Source organism: Girardinichthys multiradiatus, chromosome 5 (genome assembly GCF_021462225.1).
Source record: "Girardinichthys multiradiatus isolate DD_20200921_A chromosome 5, DD_fGirMul_XY1, whole genome shotgun sequence".
Taxonomy (NCBI): Eukaryota; Metazoa; Chordata; class Actinopteri; order Cyprinodontiformes; family Goodeidae; genus Girardinichthys; species Girardinichthys multiradiatus.
In genome coordinates this window covers 40,455,646-40,477,914 of record NC_061798.1, presented here as the reverse complement: position 1 = coordinate 40,477,914, position 22,269 = coordinate 40,455,646, and the positions used below count along the sequence as shown (strand labels likewise).

At 38.0% G+C, this 22,269-nt stretch overlaps 1 protein-coding gene across 1 annotated transcript in view; it reads right to left on the bottom strand.

The window, feature by feature from the left end:
• Positions 1-592: 592 nt before the first annotated feature.
• The window catches only part of LOC124868506 (noelin-2-like), a 61,147-nt gene continuing 39,470 nt past the window's right edge, over positions 593-22,269 (bottom strand). The window contains exons 6-8 of the mRNA XM_047365880.1: positions 7,405-7,581; positions 3,180-3,353; positions 593-1,372 (exon numbers count right to left, since the gene is read on the bottom strand). Coding sequence (XP_047221836.1) covers positions 1,052-1,372; positions 3,180-3,353; positions 7,405-7,581 — 672 coding nt within the window. The 3' untranslated portion in view covers positions 593-1,051. The remainder of the gene's footprint in view (positions 1,373-3,179; positions 3,354-7,404; positions 7,582-22,269) is intronic.

Below are 22,269 nucleotides of genomic sequence, written 5' to 3'. Positions count from 1 at the left end.
TTTCAAAGTTGTTGTTTTTTTTTTGTTTTGTTTTTTTGTTTACGGGTATTGCTTTTAGCTTGAACTAATGTGAGAATGGCAAGGAGAGGAAAACGAATAGAATTTACCTATCTGGACAACAATGTTCACAAAGGTTGAATGTTTAATAAAATGTCTGTTTGCCACAACCTTCTGAAAGAATGTAATAAGTGTTTGTATTAATAAGCAAAATTGATATTAAAACTGGTGCTGATACAAACCTGGTGCCACCTGCTAAATTGTAGTTAAAAAGTCATGTTGGCTGCCAAGATGGTGGTGAAAGAACTAAACTTGGTGTCAAAACATGAGGCTACATTTTCTTGCATCCATAAATAAATAACTCAGGCTTTCAGTCCTATAAAAGAACGTGTCTGTTCCTTTCTAGAGCTCATTCCATCTGTTAAGTTAACAAAGAGTCAATTTCATAATGTACAGTTTTGTTTTTCTTATGAATCTAAGAAAGATCCCATTTTCAAATTTCATACAGTTTTTTTACACACAAACACACAAACACACAATTGGTGTTGAATTATAACTCTTCCTTTCATGACAGAGATAACAAAAAAATATTAGCAAGGTTTGACAGTAAAGTTTATTGATTGAACAACCATGCTGACTGAACATGTCCACAATCACATTACAAGCCCCGAATATCTCCAACAGGCTCATTGTCAAAACTTGATGCTAAAGTGACTTAAAATTCAGTCTACTGTCTGTATTTTTGTTTTTGACTACCACCCCTCATTTTCCAAAGTCCCCACCTGGTATAGAAATGGAATTACATGGAACGAAATAAGACTGAGCTCAAAAATGTTTAATCTCCTTTTTCTTACCAGCATTAGTGCTGTGATGAAAACTCATCTGTGACCTTCAGACAAGTGTCCGATAACAACGTATTGTGTCTGTAAGTCATTCAGATTTAAACACATACAGTTTTCATTTTCATTGCTGATGTGAATGACCAGTGTGTGTTTCTGTGCGTGTTTGAACTTGCAGTCTCAAATTACATTTTAACATCTTCTGTTGAGTCATATTAGCCGTCACTCTGGATGACGTGGAACAGTGTGACATTGTAGAGCACCTGGTGCCCGTTGTTCCAGGTGTACAACGCCCTCTCTCTAGGGTTGTAGTCCATCATGCTGATGTGGGAGTACTGGTTATGGAAGGGGATGTCAGTATACTCGTATGTTGAGGTGTTGGTGTTGTAGGCGAAGTGGACTTTGGCACCAGCCAGGTGGGAGTTGGTGACATACAGGGTGCCACAAATCATGAAGGCCTCCCCAGCACTGCGCTTCGGAAACCCTGTGTCCCAGCTCTGGAGGACCTCCAATGAACCGGGGTCCAAGCGACTTACCTGAATAGAGAAATGGAATAAATTAGTCTTGCCAGCTCAAACTGTTTCAGACAAATCATCAAAACTGATAGAAGTGCTGAGTTGCTATGGTGATGATGTTTTCATAGCCTCAGCATTTATTTATTGAAAGAAAAGAAGCCTTTTACCTGTAATCATGTGTGCCCTCAGTAAAAAGCAGAAACTAAGTGCACTTGACGAAATATCGAACTCAAGTAGTTTTAACTGGACACACTGTTAGCTTGGGCATTACTGCAGCTTTCTGTCAATATATCTGACAGCAAACAACTTCAGAAATGCAGCCATAGAGAAATCTTTAAACGTGTTTTGTGATTTAAAGAAAATACTGAACTATTATTGATTTTATGTGTGTATGTGAACAAAATACCTTAGTAAACTTAACAATTCAGTAATGTTAAGTTATGATTTTCAATCTATACAACAAAACAATTGCTGTTGAGGGTTATTTGTATACACCAGCCATAAACAAATAAAATTCAATAGCACATTAATGCCCCAGGCGTAACAAAGGACAAACATCTCAAAGGTGAACCTTTACTTACAGGGCTGTCTTTTCAGCGATGGACTGGCAAATCTTTCCTACTATTCTGTTGGGGCTCAGAAGCTGAAAAGTGGGTTTCATATTGTATAACGATACATTCAGCTAACCAGACAAATTATACACAAAATTAACTTAACAAGAACGAGACTATGGGGAGATTTTAACAATATTTTGGAGGTAATCTGAATCTGTTTTGTTTGTTTTTTTCAAATATGTTTAAAAAAAAATATTGTCTCTATTTATGGGGTCCTATTGCCAAAAAGGAATTAGAAATGTCTTTTTGTGATCTCAAATAGGTTTCACAAATCTCTTACAGTACCTCTACTACCTTGAAGTACTAGACGTACTGTGCATAACTGCAGTGTGGATTCCCTAAAAACTGTGAAATAGCTCTGATAGGAAATCCATAAGCAGATGCTAACTTCAGCATTGTTAGCTGCTAAAAGATAGCCAGTCAAGTTATATCACATAGGTCACAAATCATTCATATTCTGTTCTCACTGTTTATTTTGAATTAAAGGTGCGCCCCAAATTCTGCCACAGTTTAAAACTAGTGGGGTCTTCTTCATTGCTAATGTAATCAGCTACTATCGGCTAGTTTGATGTGTGGTCTTTAGATGTCAATCATTTAACTGGTCAACAACGCAAAAGGTACTTTCTGTGTCACTTCAAAATAAGTCTTAACCATAGCTATGGAGTCTCAAAGTAAATTTACTCAACTTATACCTGGGGCACATAATAGTAGCTTAGACAAAAACAGTGCCTGGATATCGCTTCACAAGGCAGACTTTATCGAGAGATATTGTGCAAAGAGATCTCATTACATCCCCAGTGCTTTATATTATTTGGTAAAGAAAGACAGTGATCCTAAAGTAAAACATTTATTCCATTCTGCTATTTCAAACTTAACTCTAGGAAAGATATTTCTTCAGTTTTTTGATTATTCTTTGTTGTGTAATTATGTTTGTCTTCTTTTAGATGAAAGAATTGCGTTCTCTTTTATTATCTTGTGGCCTCTGGGGCATTTTTCTTCCTGTCAAGTTGTCGGCATTGTTTTGAAGCCCATCCATCAATTCTAAGATTATTGTCACACATGCAGACATAAACTCATCCCTCTTTTCTCCAAATGTTTAACAAATAAGTTTTAATTAGCTGCTCTCTGTCTAAACGTGTTTTTACGAATGTGTACGGGGTGACTTTCAGAAGTTACAGAAAACTGCTGATATCAGGGCATCCTGAAAACTGTACCATTATATTTCCTGCATTTGGAATGGAGGTGTAGACGACCCACAGACCCGTCTCGTCAGCCATCAGATCGATGTCAGACGAACCTCCCCAGCTGTAGGGGAAGGTGTTGTTGTATCCAGCTCCACTGAGGCTGCGCTGCAGCAACACACTGCGAGAGCGGAAATGATACTGAACCTACAAAGACACACAGTATTCATTTCAGAATCATGGTTATATGAGCAACCTAGTCATTTTTCATCACAACATACAATGGCATGTGAACTTGGTGAAAGTAAGTCAAATTCAACATAGCACATGACTAAACCTCAGTAGCGTTACCAGCATAAATGGGGAAAGATTTGTAAATAATAACAGCAGAGGGCCTGGTTCGCCAAGAAAACGATGCTCTTGTTTTCAATAAAGTGCTCTTGCACTCTGTCTCAATGCCTACTTCAGAAAGAAAAGGACACTAATAGCATTATTTTATTGCATCAGGTCAGTTAATAATAATTTTACATTGTTGCGTGACCTTTTCCCATGAACACAGCACCCACCAAGTAGTGAGAGAAAAACAGAAACTGTTATATTTTGGTGACCTCATTGGGATTTAACAAAAATGCTTTGGGGCAAAACTGCAAAAGGAAAATGCAGTGAGAAGAAAATCTTTTGGTGAAGCATTTCATAAGTCAACAAGAATAGAATAGAATAGAATAGAATAGAATAGAATAGAATAGAATAGAATAGAATAGAATAGAATAGAATAGAATAGAATTCTTTATTTGTCGTTGCTCCACATTAGTGCAACGACATTTTCAAAACAAAACAAAACAGAACAAAAACAGTGCAGGCCAGTAGTGCAAATTAAAGAAAAATAAATATTAAAAAGTTTAAAAAGTTATAAAGTTATAAAAAGTTTAAAAAAAAAAGTTATAAGAAGGACTTTGCAGGTGGAAAAAAATATATATACAAGAATATTGACAGGTTATTCCAGTATTGCACATGAGGTAGCATATTGCACTTAGTGTTGAAGAAATTGGACGGAATGTATTTACTGTTTATTTACTGATTTATTTACTCTTTATTGATAGTAACAGTTGTTACAGTGTACATGAGGAGTTCAGGGCAACAACAGCTCTCGGAAAAAAGCTGTTTTTCAGTCTGTTTGTCCTTATTGCCCTGAAACGCCTCCCAGAGGGGAGCAGTTGAAAAAGATGGTGACTGGGGTGTGAGGAGTCCCTGATGATGCTGCGGGCTCTCCTGAGGCAGCAGGTGGAGTAAATCTCCTCCAGGGAGGGGCTAGGGCAGCCAGTCAGTCTCTGGGCAATGTTGATGACCCGTTGGAGCTCTCTGCTGTACATCGCAAGTTGTGAGATGTATAGAAGATTTTTTTTTTACGCTATTGAAGCACCTTGTGATTCATATTTAGCATTCAATCTTCTTTACTAGGAGACTGTTAGGATGTCCCACCTTGACTTGGCAATGTTTGCCCAGTATTTATAGTAAACATGCTGTCAGATTGTAGGAATATCATTTGTGCTGCAGATTTCTGTTTCTTCCAGGTTGAGGACTGGACTCTGCCATGGTCATTCCAAAAGTTTACTTATTTATTTCTTTATTTTGGTAAAGCCATACTTTAGTTTTCTGGAAAGTTATATTATGCTGAAAATGAAATCTATGTTTGTCATTAATTTTTCTAGCAATGTTTCTCTAACTACAGTAAAGGAGAGCCACAGTCATGCAACTTTTAGATGCATCCATGGTTAAAAACACCTGTAACAACTTAATTATGAGATAATTATCAGAGAAGGTAATTAAGCCCTTTTGTCCTCATGTTTGGAGCAGGGATGCATTGTGTTGGGGCCATCCATTTTGGTTGCACATTTTGACACACGCAGCTCAACAGACGTCGCAGCTCTGACGTCACCAAGAGTGTAAAACCCAGAGGAGATGAAGTTTCGTTGCCATTTCCCGCCTGTCTAACAGGACAGTGTAATGGAGGCACATATATGGAGAAACAAAGCTCGCAGGTGAACCTTTGCTCCACAAGGCCATTCCCGGAAGAGCTTGAAAGCTGGAAATCTGTCTGATACGAGAAGATCAGAGGATTTATTTACCGATCGAAGACCACGCCGACACCCAGCACAGGTGAAACCCACAAAGGTTCTATTTCCAAGGAGATGAGTTTTTCCTCCATGTGTAATGCAGTCGACTAACGGTTCATAATTTCCCCTCCTGGACGGATAAGAAGTTACTGTTTCTTTTTCCCTTAATTCGATCACGGACACGTGGTCCCCCTCCCCTCCTGTTCTTCAGACCTGATCCATACTCAACTGGTGGAAAGAAGAAATCAACTTCAAAGTAATTTCATTCTTTTCATAATAAACCGGATAGATGCATTTAGAGGTCTGGGCAAGATGAGGCATAGTGAAGGTGATGTAGAATCACCAGTAGTTAATCTAAGGTATTAACTTGTTGCATTCAATACTGATTGAAGTGTTTTATGCTGAGCTGTGTTTTTATTTGCTGTCCAAGCGCTGCTGAATCGTGGTTCATGTTTGTCCGGCTGATCTCAAATCTGTCAGGAGTTAGAAGTTGGACTTTTAAAAGTTTTTCATTCAAAGCAACTGCGGTCTGGGCCTCGCCCGACCACTCTTTGTTCCAGTTTTATTGCTGGAGATTTTCCACTGAGTTCCCGCCTCAGAGTTTATGACTCTTTGTCAAGATTTGGAGCGATCAGCTGATAGTGGCTAAAGGGGCGTGGCCTCACCGTTTTATCAGCTGATACACGTTTTGTCCATAAAGCTACTGGTTTGATCTTCATAGACATCAAATGTTCATATATATTTTTCTTTTATTATCATTGTTAGGTAGTCATTGTTATTCCCTTTGTGTAGAACGGTGCTTGTTAGTTAGGTGAAGGTTTTTGGACCAGAATAATGGTATATCAGGATTATTTGGCTTCAATAAATCTTCATATATATAATTAAGAGAAGCGTTTGTGTTTATTTCGTGCAAGAGTGATTTATCTGTCAAAACAAGGTCGAAGTTCCTCCATCTTCAGTGAAGTGGTTGAATAAACAGTGACAGTTGGTGGTTTTGGTTAATCATTTGTAATTATTAAAGAGCTTTGAGCCCATAATCACAACACCAGAGAATATCTCTGATTTCTATTCGTAAGTAATGATTTTTGGTTAAGAAATTAATATTTTTCAAATTATGATTTTAACTTATAATTCTTGATGAACATTAATTAATCAATAATCATAATCCTTACAATTGAAACATCCTAGCAGTTACACAACTTCCATATGAAGAAAAGTGACCCTGGAGCATGACGCTGCCATCACCATATTTCACTGTAGGCATTTGTGATTTTTCTGCCAAACATTCATTCTGCAGTTTTTTTGGGATATTTTATTTGGTTCTGGAGACTTTTATTTGCAACCAGTAACTGGCAGAGATTCCTGCCAGAGATCTTTTTCATTGCCTCTTAGAAGCTGCCCTCACTAGTTTTCGATTGTGTCTTTTCAAACAGTTTTATAGAAATATCTTTACTTTTATTCATATAACCTTGGGATATTTCCTACATCCTTCTTCTGACTGATACTTTTGACAGAGAGATGCATTTGATCCTTTCTAGCCTCTCTGCAAACCCTAGCTGTAATAATTGGCAAGAAATTAATTTAACTATTTCTTGTCATTGAGTAGATTCCCAGCTACTGATAAATGGTTGGGGACTAAAGAAAACTGAATTCTGTAATTAAATCTAAAAGTGCCTAACCTAATCTTTAGTTTAAGCATGTACGCACATGTATTTATGTTTTATGATCTTCCCAAACAGATGGTATCAGAGCAATTATTCTGTATAGCTATGTACTCTACTAATTTGGGATGTATAAGGAAAGTAAAGAAAAATGTGCTTTACGCTCTGTTTGTAAAGGCTTTGAGAAATAAAGGAATATGAAATCTAAATACATTTTACTCTACTTTGCCATAAAAGTATTTAGCAAATCAGGCCCAGAGAGGTTACATGTATTGTAGCTGCAATTTCATACAATTTGGAAAGACAGAGTATGTGATAGTGTCCCTTAGGCAAAGTGAAGAGTAACTTTTCATCAGCTACCATGATGGTCATTAAAGTGCAACTTAAAAACAGGGCTATAGAAGAAACTTTTAAAGCAATTAAAATGTTATATATAGCTGATCACATCAGCAAAATGTTTTTCACTCATCCACAGGCTCATACCAGGATGTTGCTCTGGTGCTTGTTGTAATAGAGCGACCCATTGTAGACAACATGCCCAGTTCCTGCCCAGGGATGGGGCAACAGGTGCTGCACAAAGTTCTGGCCTTTCGTGAAGTCCCCCATGGTCCTGTACTCCAGTACACGCCTGCCTTTATAGTAGCCATCCATTGACCACACCTGATAGAGACAAAAAAATAATAATCATAAATTTTCATTTTTTGGTGCATTGCAAATTTTTTAGGTACTTTATTTGCTCCATATTTTTCATTTGTTCTTTTTTCCTATCTATTCTTTATAAGTTGTCATATATTAACACCTTTCACTTTTGGTCCACGCCAAGACACTTGCAGCCTGCCTAGTAATTCTTATTTCCAATATATATATTCATTTGTTATCTGAAATCTTTATCTAATTCTTATTTTACTTTCATTCCACTGTGACCTCAGTTTCCACTTTCAGTTCAGCTTTTAACGCGTTGCTTTCGGTTTTATTGTGTGCCTTTGCAATGCATTTTTTTTTTTAGCTTTTTTCATTACAGTTAACTAGTTAACAGTTACATCAAGCTTTTTCCTTGAGCAGTTCTGCATCTGGGTCCTCCTCTGACTATTCCCGCCAAAACACTCTGATCTGACTCATTATTTATCCTGTAAAATTATCTCCAATTGAGTGAATAAATTGATTTAATTTGTAGTCATTTATCATTTTCACTCCTGTTTATCAGCAGTTTGATTAGATAATCTCATAATGTCACCCAAACGCTCTATTTCTGTTGGCCACTACACAATTATCAACAAGTACATTAAACTAAGCAAAAACAATAATAACATTGTTGGACCACTTGTTTGCTGAATATTGGACCATTTGCACGTTGCTGGACGCCACTATGCCTTTCCAACGTCATCGGCCATTTTGTACCGCAGGATAGTCTGTCCTACAAAACCCAGCAGCCACTGCGGCTGATATGACGGGGCCGTCCCAGGTCTGACGTCACAGGAGACAGTATAGGAAGGTGAACATTTGAAAGAAGCTGCTTTTCACGCTGGAGACCAGACCAGCAACTGAAGCGCATCATTTCAGGAGAAGAGTCCCAAGTGGATTTCATTCATTCTCCTTCGTTGGCCAACAAAAAATTCATAAAAAGAGGTTTCTGGAATAAGAAAGCCAGAAATTTCACTTTGCCGATCGAAGACGTGAGTTTAACACGTAACTAAAAAATACCACGGAGTTTCAAGGAGACGGATCGCCACCTTGTTTTATCCTTGCTGGAACTTTCAGAGGCCGCCGTGTCTCACAAGTGTGATTTTACCGTGCAAACACCTGAGAGCAGGTGCGCTGTGAAACTGGAGTGCTATAATAACCTTATGGTGAAAATCAACCATTTTCTTTGTCTTCAACGTTACTGCTTACTGGCTTTCTGCCAAACGTTTTATTACCCTTTGTCCTCGGGGTTTACAACCTTGCTGGGGTGAAAGGTTTATGACTGTATGACTGTGCATCTCACTGAGCTACACTTTCTGGCGGGCTGCGCTCCCAAAGCTTCGTTCCACACCATATTCCCTTTGTCATATTATCATTTTTGCCATAACTGCTGGTTGATTCCTTACCCACTGCTGTTTTGCTTTATTTTGTTTAGTTAGATATTTTACCCCCTTTTTGTGTAGAACTTTGCATGTTTGAGTAGGTGAAGATTATTAAATCGGAAGAGCGGATTGTATCAGGCTGTGATTTAATAAATATTCACATAGATAAAGAGAAGGCGTTTTGTGTTTATTTTGTGCAAGAGTGATTCATCAGTCAAAATAAGGTTAAAAGTTCCCCACGTTTCGGTAGAAACGGTTGATTAAACAGTGACATCTCTGGTAATAGTTACTAATTATTACGGAGTATTTAACGGTTGTAATTATCAAAGGCGTTGAGCCACATTTACAACAACAGAAGACATCTCTGGTCTCGATTCATAAATTAGGATTTTGGTTAAGAAATAAATTTTGTCAAATTATGCTTGTTAATTATAATTCTTGATAAATATTAATTAATCAATAATCATAATTCCAACAACATGACCAACCAATGTTATTCACTCCACCTGACAGAATTAGGACAGGATCTGTCCATTAAAAGTCAGCTAGTCGGCTCCCCACCTCCTTAGCATGCCAAGCTTCGGATATGTAGATGCTTTCAGATAATGTGCAAAAGATGAAACGATTCCGACCCGAGCCATTTTTATCTGAATCTAAAACCAGCAACACTACCTTCAGCATTAAGATGGCCATCATTAGCCACCACAATTTCTGTGTTTTAAAGGCTTTATTGGAGAAACACATATTCATGGTTTCCTTTGGCTGTAGCCAGTCGAAAACAAATCCAAAACACATCACAAAGTTGCTGTTATTAAAGATGTATTCCTTGAAAACGGGCCTTCATTAAAAGTCAGTGTACTGAAGGTTGTCTGCAATAAATCAGAGAATTGCTTGTGTTTATCTCTGTCTGGTAAGTAATTGCTATGTATTTTCCATGATGTTCTAAAAAATCTAATCCTTTCGCAGTCTTTTGCCGCTCCCACTGCGGCGCACCTCAGTGATGTGAGGATTAAAAAGAAAAGACATTATTACAGTTACCAAATAAAGCTGTTCCTTTTCATGATGTTTGAGTTTTGCCCCAGAATAACAAATAATGTAGACACTGACTTACAAAAGTGTTAATTCCTCTTAAGGTTGCTTACATTTTGTCACATTACAACCACATATGTCAATCTATTTTATCAGGATTTAACTTGATACTCTTACGTAAAATGCTGTGCATTTTATTTGTAAATAGCCAGCCTGTGTGTAATTTTATCTCAGTATACATCCAGCTGTTCTGTGAAGGCCTCAGAGGTTTGTTAGAGAACATTAGTGAACAGAGCGCATCTTGAAGACCATTATATCAAAATTATGCAGTAAGAGTTAATCATGAAAAATACAGATACAATACAAGTTTGTGGTTTTAATTAGGCAAAGGCAAAAAGGTTCAAGAGGGATAAATATCTTTGTAAGGTACTTTAACATTTTTTAGATAACAATGAAATAAATTATTGCTCATCCCAGGCATGGAAGATTGTCTTGGACCTAATCTAAGTTCTCTAATTAGGGTGACCCAAATTTATGTTATGGTCTAATGGAAAGTAAAACCGGATCATCAGAATGCAATGAAAAATGGGGTAAAGATATTCATAAGAGGAATTGAAAGAAAGGAGATCAGTTTGAAGTAGCTTCAAGATGGGAGGAAAATTGACTGTCAACAGCGTGGAGGATTAATTACTCAGAGAGGAACTAGAGGTGAAACAGATAAAAGAGAGGAGCAAAGAACATAGGAAGGAGAAATCATTACAGGTGAAACAGATGCTCATTATTCCAGCTGCAGAATGGGAAACGTTTTGAGGACAGAAAAGATGAAGTTAGATCAATTTCATGAGAAATATCTTCTCTCCAGCAGAGCTTGCAGTGAAACTGTTCTTAATTTTCCATGGCAGTATTCAAAATTCAAGTTAAATTAGGGACTATCAGACAAAGGAAAATGATTGCAGACATTTTAGGAGCCTTCAATACCTTTAAGTTTAATTGAAACAGTGTGGAAAGACAATAGAATAGACTGATTGCATTCTCTTCTTCTACTTGCAGCAGTCTGTTCTATCTAAGAAGTTGTTTTTCTGCTGGAATTTCTTTTTGAACAAAAATTCAAAGGAAGAGAAAGCTCTTTGTTTTCCGTAATCATCTCGTGTCTTGATGTGCGGTTTAGTTCATACAAACAACTTCAAGAAACTAACACACTATTATGAGAATATAAAAGTTAGGTGTGAATTTTGTTACACACTTCTTGAAAGAGTTCAGCACTTCTTAATTACTTCTTTACAACTGAAACATTCATAAAATAACCAGAGGCTGCTGGACATATGTGATAAAACCAGAAAAGGTCTTATTTTAAGCAGATACTTACTGTACTATAGGCATTCCAGATACACATCTTTATGTTTCTTTAAACTGTTTAATACCCCTTCTTGAGTCATTTACAGACACAAAGCAATGGCAGAGGTAGCACTCATTTTTAAGAGCAGTTTGTAAATAAACGTTTTGCCTCAAAGACACCACAAAGATGAGTAACCAGGTCAAGTAACTGGTTCAGTTTGTCATGTGTATCCAAATTATGGCATTGCGTGAAAAACAAAAACATTTTGAAATGACGTTTTTAATTTGTTTTCATTTGGTAGTGTTACAGGACCTTACATCTGTGCTCAGGTGTGTCTGTGTCACTCTTTAACTGCCAAAGACACTGTTTGAAGGACATATTCTCTTCTGTGCTGCATCTCTTTGTGCATTCTAAACAGGTTTTGTAAATTAAATTAGTGGAGTATAACACCAAGCATATCAGTATGCGCTCTGCACAATTCAGACAGGATATGTGAACAAATTAAACTAGCATATGCAACAAACACTTTTGAATGAAATGTATTACCTCAACAGCTTTCATCAAGTTCTGCAGAAGTCTGTCAGCTATCATCTATTTAATTCAAGTGTGGAGAATAGGGACATAAGGGTATTAAAGTCCAAATCCCACCCCAGAACAGCATTCGGGATATTTTTGGCTGCAGAAGGTCATTTTGACACTTCCTGAAAAGCAGTCCTTTGTAAGTCCCTGAAACCAAGATCGCTGAACTTGAACAGAAGGTTTTGAAGGCTGATGGTGTTAGGGGTACAGGCCCCGAGACAAATAAAGCCCTACAATAGTTCAGAATATCATGAGGATTTACAGTCAGAGTTGACAGGTAGTATAGTTTTTAGTGTGTGTCTATGAGCTATGAAACTGGTTTTGGAGTTAGAATAGACACCAGAATGCAGATTATATTCTGCCAGCTCACATAAAATGTCATATATGCTAAAAGACAACTGTTCTAATTCACTACATGTAAGAAAATTATAATTAAAATTTACTGTGACCAAGATCTTAGAGGATCACAACAACAAGGTAAAGTAAGACATAACCACTCCAACTTTATAATAGACCGATGCTTTAAACATTCCCTCTGTAACTATGTGATTTCAACAACTAAAAACACATCATTTTTAGCAGGACCTTAAAGATTCATGGCATTATGAAGCAACAGTTAAATGACCTCTTTTTCTTCTCATCATCTTTGATCTCTTTAGTTTTAAATCTTAACCTTTGCTCAATTGTTTCCCCCACCCTGCTCTTCTGATCAACCCATTTCTACTAAATGTCGACATAGGTTTCATTTTCCTCTTTCTTTTCCCAGTTTGAGCCCCGTTTACCAAAATAAATCCTCATCCTTTCCAGCTTGTTTTTCTTCTCCATTTGTATCTCATCCGCAACATCCTTCTCACCATCGACAGAGCCATCTTGACAGATCAGGGGATGTCCACACTTCAGCAGATGTTCTTAAACACTGCGGCAGGTGTGGGCCTGTGTCAGAGTGTGAGTGTAATTTAAGCAGACACACAAACACACACACATAGATTCATACTCTAATGAGCTAATAAAGATTTCATAAATGTCAAACTGGGACCCTGGGCTGACTCTGTAGTCATGGAGACCAACTAATCTGAAACAGACTTTACTCATTTTGACTCACACTGTGTGTGTGTGTGTTTGACCGTGTGTGTGTGTGTGTGGGGGGGGGTTAATGCTAGAAGAAGCTGTTTGTTGTAAAAAAAAAAAAAAGGAATTCTTTGGCAGGGAAATCGATATGCGAAAACATGTTTTCTTTGGCTATAGGACAGATAATTTGTAACAGCTTTCTCCACGGGAGCACAACTGCCATCAAAGTTGCATCTTGTTTTTCACAAGTCGCAGATGGCATTTATACATCTCTGCGCTCTGATTTTCTGGGAACACAGTAAATGCAGTTGATGACAATTAATTTTTTTAAGTCTGTTACCTTAGTTTGTACTGTATCAGAGTATTCAAATAAATCTTTTTTCATTTTTTTATTTAAGTAGGACAGTGGACATTAATCGACACATCAGTATAATATGCCTCAATGTAAATATGCAGGAATTAGCATAATAGCTAAATTTCATCACAAGTCCTAAGGCGGAAAGAAAACAACCTTACACAAATGTACACTTACCTCACATAGAATTTCTTTAAGCAATGCAGAAAACACTCATAACAACGTACTGTAAAAAGGTTAACACAAAACATAAACAGACTCTATACAGTAGGCATCTGTACTTGTATAGTGTTGGACTATGGTTCAATTTGGGAAATTTACATCAGTATTCATGATCATTAAATACGTTGCAAAATCTCAAATAATTCACCACCTACATATTAGGAATAGCAGAGCATGTTGGTCTTCATGTTGGTCCACTCTATAATCACTGACTGCTTATTCTCAAGGGAAATCAGTATATAATCATTTTCAATAAATAATAATAAGCGTTAGGCTGAGGAACCTTTGTCAGATTAAAAGTACCTTTGGAAAATTACATTTTAGCAGGTGTTAAACATTATTTTCATTAAGCCCACATGTCTCTATTAAAATGTTGTTTTATTGATCAGGTGCAAAATGCTAATTATAGATGTTATGTTGTCATTACCTGTAAGCAGAAAATCATCAACATTATAAACAAAGGCTTGAAAAAACTGAGTCTGTGTGTAATCAATCTATATAATGTCACTGAAATAAATTCACTTTTAAAATATTACAATTCATTGAATACAGGTCCTTCTCAAAATATTAGCACATTGTGATAAAGTTCATTATTTTCCATAATGTCATGATGAAAATTTAACATTCATATTTTTTAGATTCATTGCACACTAACTGAAATATTTCAAGTCCTTTATTGTCTTAATACGGATGATTTTGGCATACAGCTCATGAAAACCCAAAATTCCTATCTCACAAAATTAGCATATTTCATCCGACCAAAAAAAGAAAAGTGTTTTTAATACAAAAAACGTCAACCTTCAAATAATCATGTACAGTTATGCACTCAATACTTGGTCGGGAATCCTTTGGCAGAAATGACTGCTTCAATGCGGCGTGGCATGGAGGCAATCAACCTGTGGCACTGCTGAGGTCTTATGGAGGCCCAGGATGCTTCGATAGCGGCCTTTAGCTCATCCAGAGTGTTGGGTCTTGAGTCTCTCAACGTTCTCTTCACAATATCCCACAGATTCTCTATGGGGTTCAGGTCAGGAGAGTTGGCAGGCCAATTGAGCACAGTGATACCATGGTCGGTAAACCATTTACCAGTGGTTTTGGCACTGTGAGCAGGTGCAAGCTCGTGCTGAAAAATGAAAACTTCATCTCCATAAAGCTTTTCAGCAGATAGAAGCATGAAGTGCTCCAAAATCTCCTGATAGCTAGCTGCATTGACCCTGCCCTTGATAAAACACAGTGGACCAACACCAGCAGCTGACACGGCACCCCAGACCATCACTGACTGTGGGTACTTGACACTGGACTTCTGGCATTTTGGCATTTCCTTCTCCCCAGTCTTCCTCCAGACTCTGGCACCTTGATTTCCGAATGACATGCAGAATTTGCTTTCATCCGAAAAAAGTACTTTGGACCACTGAGCAACAGTCCAGTGCTGCTTCTCTGTAGCCCAGGTCAGGCGCTTCTGCCGCTGTTTCTGGTTCAAAAGTGGCTTGACCTGGGGAATGCGGCACCTGTAGCCCATTTCCTGCACACGCCTGTGCATGGTGGCTCTGGATGTTTCTACTCCAGACTCAGTCCACTGCTTCCGCAGGTTCCCCAAGGTCTGGAATCGGCCCTTCTCCACAATCTTCCTCAGAGTTAACTCGTTGATTCAGATGATTAGGTTCATAGCTCGTTTAGAGACCCTTTTAATGATATGCTAATTTTGTGAGATAGGAATTTTGGGTTTTCGTGAGCTGTATGCCAAGCTGTATGCCAAGACAATAAAAGACCTGAAATATTTCAGTTAGTGTGCAATGAATCTAAAATATATGAATGTTAAATTTTCATCATGACATTATGGAAAATAATAAACTTCATCACAATATGCTAATATTTTGAGAAGGACCTGTATAACTGTTTTGTATAGTTTTCCAATCCAGAAACCAATTAGTGTGGATTTTTTTTTAATCAGCTTATAACTCACTGTCTGCTTATACAAAGGCAGAAAAAATATATATTTTAATAGAAAATTGATCCAAGAAGTATGAATCAGTAAAGCAGTTGAATTTAAAAGCCTAATCTTTTCTTTTTGCTTTTATCTTCTGTACACAATAAAAATATATTGGTGCAAATACTTAATTATATCAAGATGATGAGCTTTCTTTCAAGACTTTGCTTTTGTATTTGGCTCCTTTCATGAGCAATGTTGCCTTTTATGCTGTCACTTCAGAGCTTTTACACTCACTGTAGTTCTCACTTTAAACATTAGATACCACTAAACTGAACAAATGAATGTATTTAACAAATAATAGCAGAAGACGACACTAGAGAAGGTGCAGTCCTCTTACACAACTTGGACATTTAAATTGCCAAAGGGAGTCGTTTTAACTGTATGTCAAGCGCCCGAACAATGACAAACTTGACACAGAAAAAGCCTACTTTTGTTACTTTTCATTAATCTCGTAAATTGTACGCAACAGAGGTAACCAGCAAAAGAAAAACACTCACAAAATATCAGTTTTATGGTAAAAGAGCTGATTCAGCCTAAAAAGTTTAGATATGAGAGTTAAAATACCAGCAAAAACAGTGAAGAGTTAATACTCTTGAACATAGCTATATATTGGGAACACAATATTTTTTAGAAATGCAGAAGCATGCTCCAACAAAACATTCGGTTCAGCATATGTTGTGTTTGATATGGAGAAGGATAATTGTGGGGATCAAAGATTAAATTATGTTGGGTCATTAAGCGCATGAAAGCACAGTAGAGGACTCATTGGTTTCCTGCAACTATATCTACCACAACCCAACTACTTTTTTATCTTTTGTCATCTAAGTCTTGTTTTTATCTAGTATTGATCACTGACTGCACTTCCATCAAATAAAACAGCCTAATTCTCTCCAATAAAAAACCTTGTGCACTCATGTTGTGAAGTGGTGGCAAAAGTTGCGTTCTCTTCACTTTAACTTTGTTTTACCTTTTGATTATTTATGCATCATTTTCAGAGTTGAAAATACAGATTTGAGAATACTCAGGGAATCTTGGGGTTACGTGTAGGTATTTTGCTGTCGATGTACCAAATATTCCCTCTGTGGTTATATTCAGCCATGCATGCCTGTAAAACCGAATGTGCTAGTAGACACTACCCAGCTGCTCTTCCTGTTTGGTGAGCACAACTCACACCATGAACAACAACCTTACAAAATGGGTGGTGCTATCCTCATTGAACTGGCTTCCTATTTATTTCAGCATCAATTTTAAAGTTCTCTTCTTTGTTTTAAAGTTCAAAGGCCTTCTGGCAGCATATTTATCCAACCTGATGCACCCATGTGCCCCATCTCTTTCCCTCACGTCAACTGACCAGATGCTGCTGCTGATTCGTAAATCACAGAGGAAATCAAGAGGCAATTGAGCGTTTTCTGTTTATACTCCAAACCTCTGAAAATTTGCTTCCTCTCCAAATATGACAAACTCCCTCAGTTGATGTGTTTAAACCTCTCTTGAAAACACATCCACTGACACATCACTTCCTTGGCTTTTAACCTGGTGTGAGATTAACATTGACTGTTTTTGTTTTTAGGATTTAAATTATTTATTCTGTCTAATGTGCAGCACATTTGTCAACCATGTGTTTTTTAGGTGCTATATAAATAAACATGGTATTGTTTTTTTTTTTTTGTATGAATACCGTGAAGCTGTGGCATATTAATCAAAGTTATCATACCATGAGAATCAGATGCTGGCCCAGCATGTTATGCTCAGAAGTAGATTTAACATCATCGTTTTTATGTGTGAGACTTTTATTTGTTATGACTGTCTTACCTTATCAGTTTCTGACTCCAGTTATTAATAACATTGTAATAAACATCAGCTTTTATTACTAAGTGATCGCTACCACCAATTCTTGTGCTGGAAATGTTTAGCAAGAAGAAGAGGAAAACAAAATTATACACAATTTTCCTTGATGTGACATCATTTTGTTCAGGTAAGCGTTTCTGTCCTTGTCTTTTGTTTGTTTCATATTGTCATATTGTCTCAACACCTGTTTCAAGTTTTGGTTGATTATCCTCCATCTGTGTCTGTCCAGCCATCCCTCTCCAGGTACATCAACTATACTCCCCAAGCTACACCGTTTAATTGTGGGACTTTTATTTGCAGTGTAATGGCGGTGTTTCTTTATTTAATCTGTGTGTTGTGTGGCTATGGGCTGTTGTTATTCATGTCCTACATTGATTTACTAAATTCATAGTGACGTTTTCTTTTTTTTCACTGTTGTAAAATTAAGTAATAATAAATTTCTGTCTTGGAAAGGCAAAAGTTATAAACTCTTCCACTACCTCACAAGATTATATGTAACACATATCTCTCCTGAGATCTTCTGCATACTTTCAAAATAGAAATAACCTTTACGGTCTATAAGTGGGGAAACTCTTTGTAATTTATTTTAACAATCTATGGTTTGAAGCTAAGACATGGCCACATATTAAAAGACTGCTCTTGATCTGACCGCAAGAAACAGATCATTTAATCCACATGCATGTTTTTTGCAACCCTTTATATTTTATTAGATGTAACACAAACATTTAAATTGCTTCAGTCTATTAGCCTCAGAGATTAGAGTTCATGTCCAGCAATGATATCACATCTGCCCTAATTGCGTTCAAATTGCCGGAAACCTTTCAGAATACAGTAATTGTTGTGCTCAGTGACCTTATAGACAACGCAAGTTGATATCAGTCCTTCATGCATTCAAACATTGTAGCAACTGTCATATTAGCTGAGAATTACTCTAGGACACTGGCAACTTTCAAAAGTTTAATTATCTCAAGGAAAACTGTCTCTTTAATTCTCTCAAAGGATGGAGTCTCTGGTCGTAGAGTCCAGACTCTCAGGCTCGCAATCTCCAGGTAGTTGATCTCGGGGGAGGGTCTTGGGCACAACCTGTGGGCCATCGATCCAGAGGGTCAGAAAGTGTGCTCCCAAAGAAAGTTGGAGAGCGGTCAGGCTGGAGGATAGTTGGAGCTTGCAGAGGCAGCCGGTAGATGAGGTCCTGGGTTTCTGTCCGAAGGCGAAGGAAGTGAATCCAGGGTAGTGATCCACACAACCACTCAACGTGGAGCATCAAGAGAAGAATGCTTGTCCTGCAGCTCCTTAAAAACGCTCCAGCTCTAGATTGTATACAGGTGTGCAGTCAGCGCACACCACGCCCACCAGCAAAACCTCTCCGAGAAGACAGGAAGATTACAGCAAAACAGATTGTGACAGCAACACTTTCACCAAAGAGCTTGCTCGGCACTGTATGCAACTGCCTTAATTTAATACAAAGTGACAGAAAACAGTTTAAAAATGCAGCAATTGCCTTTTCAAGCCAGAATTCAAGAAGAGTTCAAACTTAAATTCCTACATTATTAACTTGACTATACAGTTGAAACGACATATTTACATGCAGTATGTAAATTGCTTGTAAATGCCCTCCCTCCACTGGTTGCCCGTGTATTTTAGAATAGGTTTTAAGCTTTTATTTTTGGCTTTTAAAGCTCTTAATGATCTGGGACTGCCATAGGTTTCTGATTTATTGAGTTTATGTGTATGTGGTATATCCCTGAGGTGATCAACCCAGTTCCTCTTGAATGTTTCAAGAACTGAACATAAATATTGGGGTGACCTAGACTCAGACCCAGACACTTTATCATTAAGCATTTGGCCATCTGGTTGGTTCTTTATAAATAAATAAATGAATGAGATCAAATCAAATGAAAAAGACATTTATTTCTCATTGTCTGACAATAAATCAGACTAAACTGTTCCTGTTTTAGGTCGGTAAGGATGATAAAAAAGTATTTATTTTGCCAAAAAACAGTGAATATCTTTTATTTATTTTTTTAGTTACTTTTCCTGTCAGAGATATACATAATATGTAAACAGTATGATGGCTGGGGAAAATACCTTGTTAAGATGCTGGCTGAAACCTGGTAAAATAGAGCCATTACTCACAAAACAATGACTCCTGTATTGACATGGGGTGACAGTCCACTCAGCAAAGAAGAAGCCAATCCTCCAAAAACATACTACTGAAAATGGACTCCAAGCACTTTTGGACAAATAAAAATGAGATACTGTCATTTATGTAGCCTTAATGTGGCAAGCAAAGGGTCAGGAACAAATATTGGTGAACAAATCTAGCATTGTGGTAAAATGTGACCTGAGTCTTAGTAGTAAAATGAGTATGGAGAACAACAGTTTTTAGTCTATAATATTTATACATCAGGCAAATGTAGTTTGATTGTGAAATCGGGTTTGGAGTAAACATGGACCAAAAATTTAGGACAAATAGTTTTCTTTTTTTTCCTCACACTTGCTTTGGAGGAAACTTCACAAGATAACCAGTTTTTAAATCGTACCCAGTGAACAGAATAATACAGGGGTTAGACAATGAAACTGAAACACCTGTCATTTTAGTGTGGGAGGTTTCATGGCTAAATTGGACCAGTCTGGTAGCCAGTCTTCATTGATTGCACATTGCACCAGTAAGAGCAGAGTATGAAGGTTCAATTAGCAGGGTAAGAGCACAGTTTTGCTCAAAATATTGAAATGCACACAACATTATGGGTGACATACCAGAGTTCAAAAGAGGACAAATTGTTGGTGCACGTCTTGCTGGCGCATCTGTGACCAGACAGCAAGTCTTTGTGATGTATCAAGAGCCACGGTATCCAGGGTAATGTCAGCATACCACCAAGAAGGATGAATCACATCCAACAGGATTAACTGTGGACGCAAGAGGAAGCTGTCTGAAAGGGATGTTCGGGTGCTAACCTGGATTGTATCCAAAAAACATAAAACCACGGCTGCCCAAATCACAGCAGAATTAAATGTGCACCTCAACTCTCCTGTTTCCACCAGAACTGTCCATCGGGAGCTCCACAGGGTCAATATACACGGCCGGGTTGCTATAGCCAAACCTTTGGTCACTCATGCCAATGCCAAACGTCGGTTTCAATGGTGCAAGGAGCGCAAATCTCGGGCTGTGGACAATTTGAAACATGTATTGTTCTCTGATGAGTCCACCTTTACTGTTTTCCCCACATCTGGGAGAGTTACAGGGTGGAGAAGCCCCAAAGAAGCGTACCACCCAGACTGTTGCATGTCCAGAGTGAAGCATGGGGGTAGATCAGTGATGGTTTGGGCTGCCATATCATGGCATTCCCTTGGCCCAATACTTGTGCTAGATGGGCGCGTCACTGCCAAGGACTACTGAACCATTCTTGAGGACCATGTGCATCCAATGGTTCAAACATTGTATCCTGAAGGCGGTGCCATGTATCAGGATGACAATGCACCAATACACACAGCAAGACTAGTGAAAGATTGGTTTGATGAACATGAAAGTGAAGTTGAACATCTCCCATGGCCTGCACAGCCACCAGATCTAAATATTATTGAGCCACTTTGGGGTGTTTTGGAGGAGCGAGTCAGGAAACGTTTTCCTCCACTAGTATCACGTAGTGACCTGGCCACTATCCTGCAAGAAGAATGGATTAAAATCCCTCTGACCACTGTGCAGGACTTGTATATGTCATTCCCAAGACAAATTGATGCTGTATTGGCCGCAAAAGGAGGCCCTACACCATACTAATAAATTATTGTGGTCTAAAACCAGGTGTTTCAGTTTCATTGTCCAACCCCTGTACATTATTTCGCCAAAATATTATTTCCCGGTTTGTAACCCAAGCAACCGTAAAGTCAGTTCTGACCCTACCTCATTCAATAAGCCATAACCTTAAACCCCCGAATCCAGTGCAGAACTATATATGCAATACTGATGGTACACTCATGTTTAAAGACGAAAATGTGATGTTATGCACCATCCATACACTGTAGCAGGAAGGTAAAAATAACTATTAAGAAAAAAGATCCATAAAGCTAATAGCAGAACTTGAGAGCTTTCCATACTTATTGTGTTATTTATAGAACAAGCACCAGAAGCAAATCCTGCATTTTCTTAAGCTCTGCTTGTTTTGCTTCCAGAATCCCACACTCTGAATGGGGGACATACATTATAATTATCAATAACCAAGACCGAAGATGAGAAAAGAAGATTCAAACAGACATCAGGAGTGTGAAAGACCAGTGAACTGGAACTAAACTGGTCGTACAACTGGAATACCGATGCTGTGTAAAATCACCTCCCATTACTGGAAAAGCTTAAATTGCACAGGTCAGTGTGGCGATATAAATCACACCTGGCAACAGGGAGACAGTCGCCTTGACAACTAGCTTAATATGCGCTCCCTGAACAGACTCTACTGTTGTGTCTGTCGGGGTTTTGGGTTCAGTGTGTGTGTTTGTGTTTTGTCTGCACATTTGTTTTCAGTTTCTCAGGTGCGCTGGGTGACAGGTGCGACTGATCTGCTGATTGCAGTGGAGGAGTATTTAAGCAGGAGGCTGCCAGCACTTCGATGCCAGAGTGTTTGCCTTCTGTGGTAACAAGCTCAGCCACATCTAAGCTATGCTTTGTTCTTTGTCTCTAAGCTGAGGTTGTTTACGTTCCTTCGCAGGCAGAAACCTGAACCTTCTGATCATTCTTCGTTGAACTTTGACTTCGGTTCCAGAAGTTTCTGGACAATCAAAATTACCTATGTTTGGTGGTTTTTGTTTGGATTTCGTTTCCAAGTACCAAGCTGGCAGCTTTTTGTTATCCTCCATCTCCTGAACC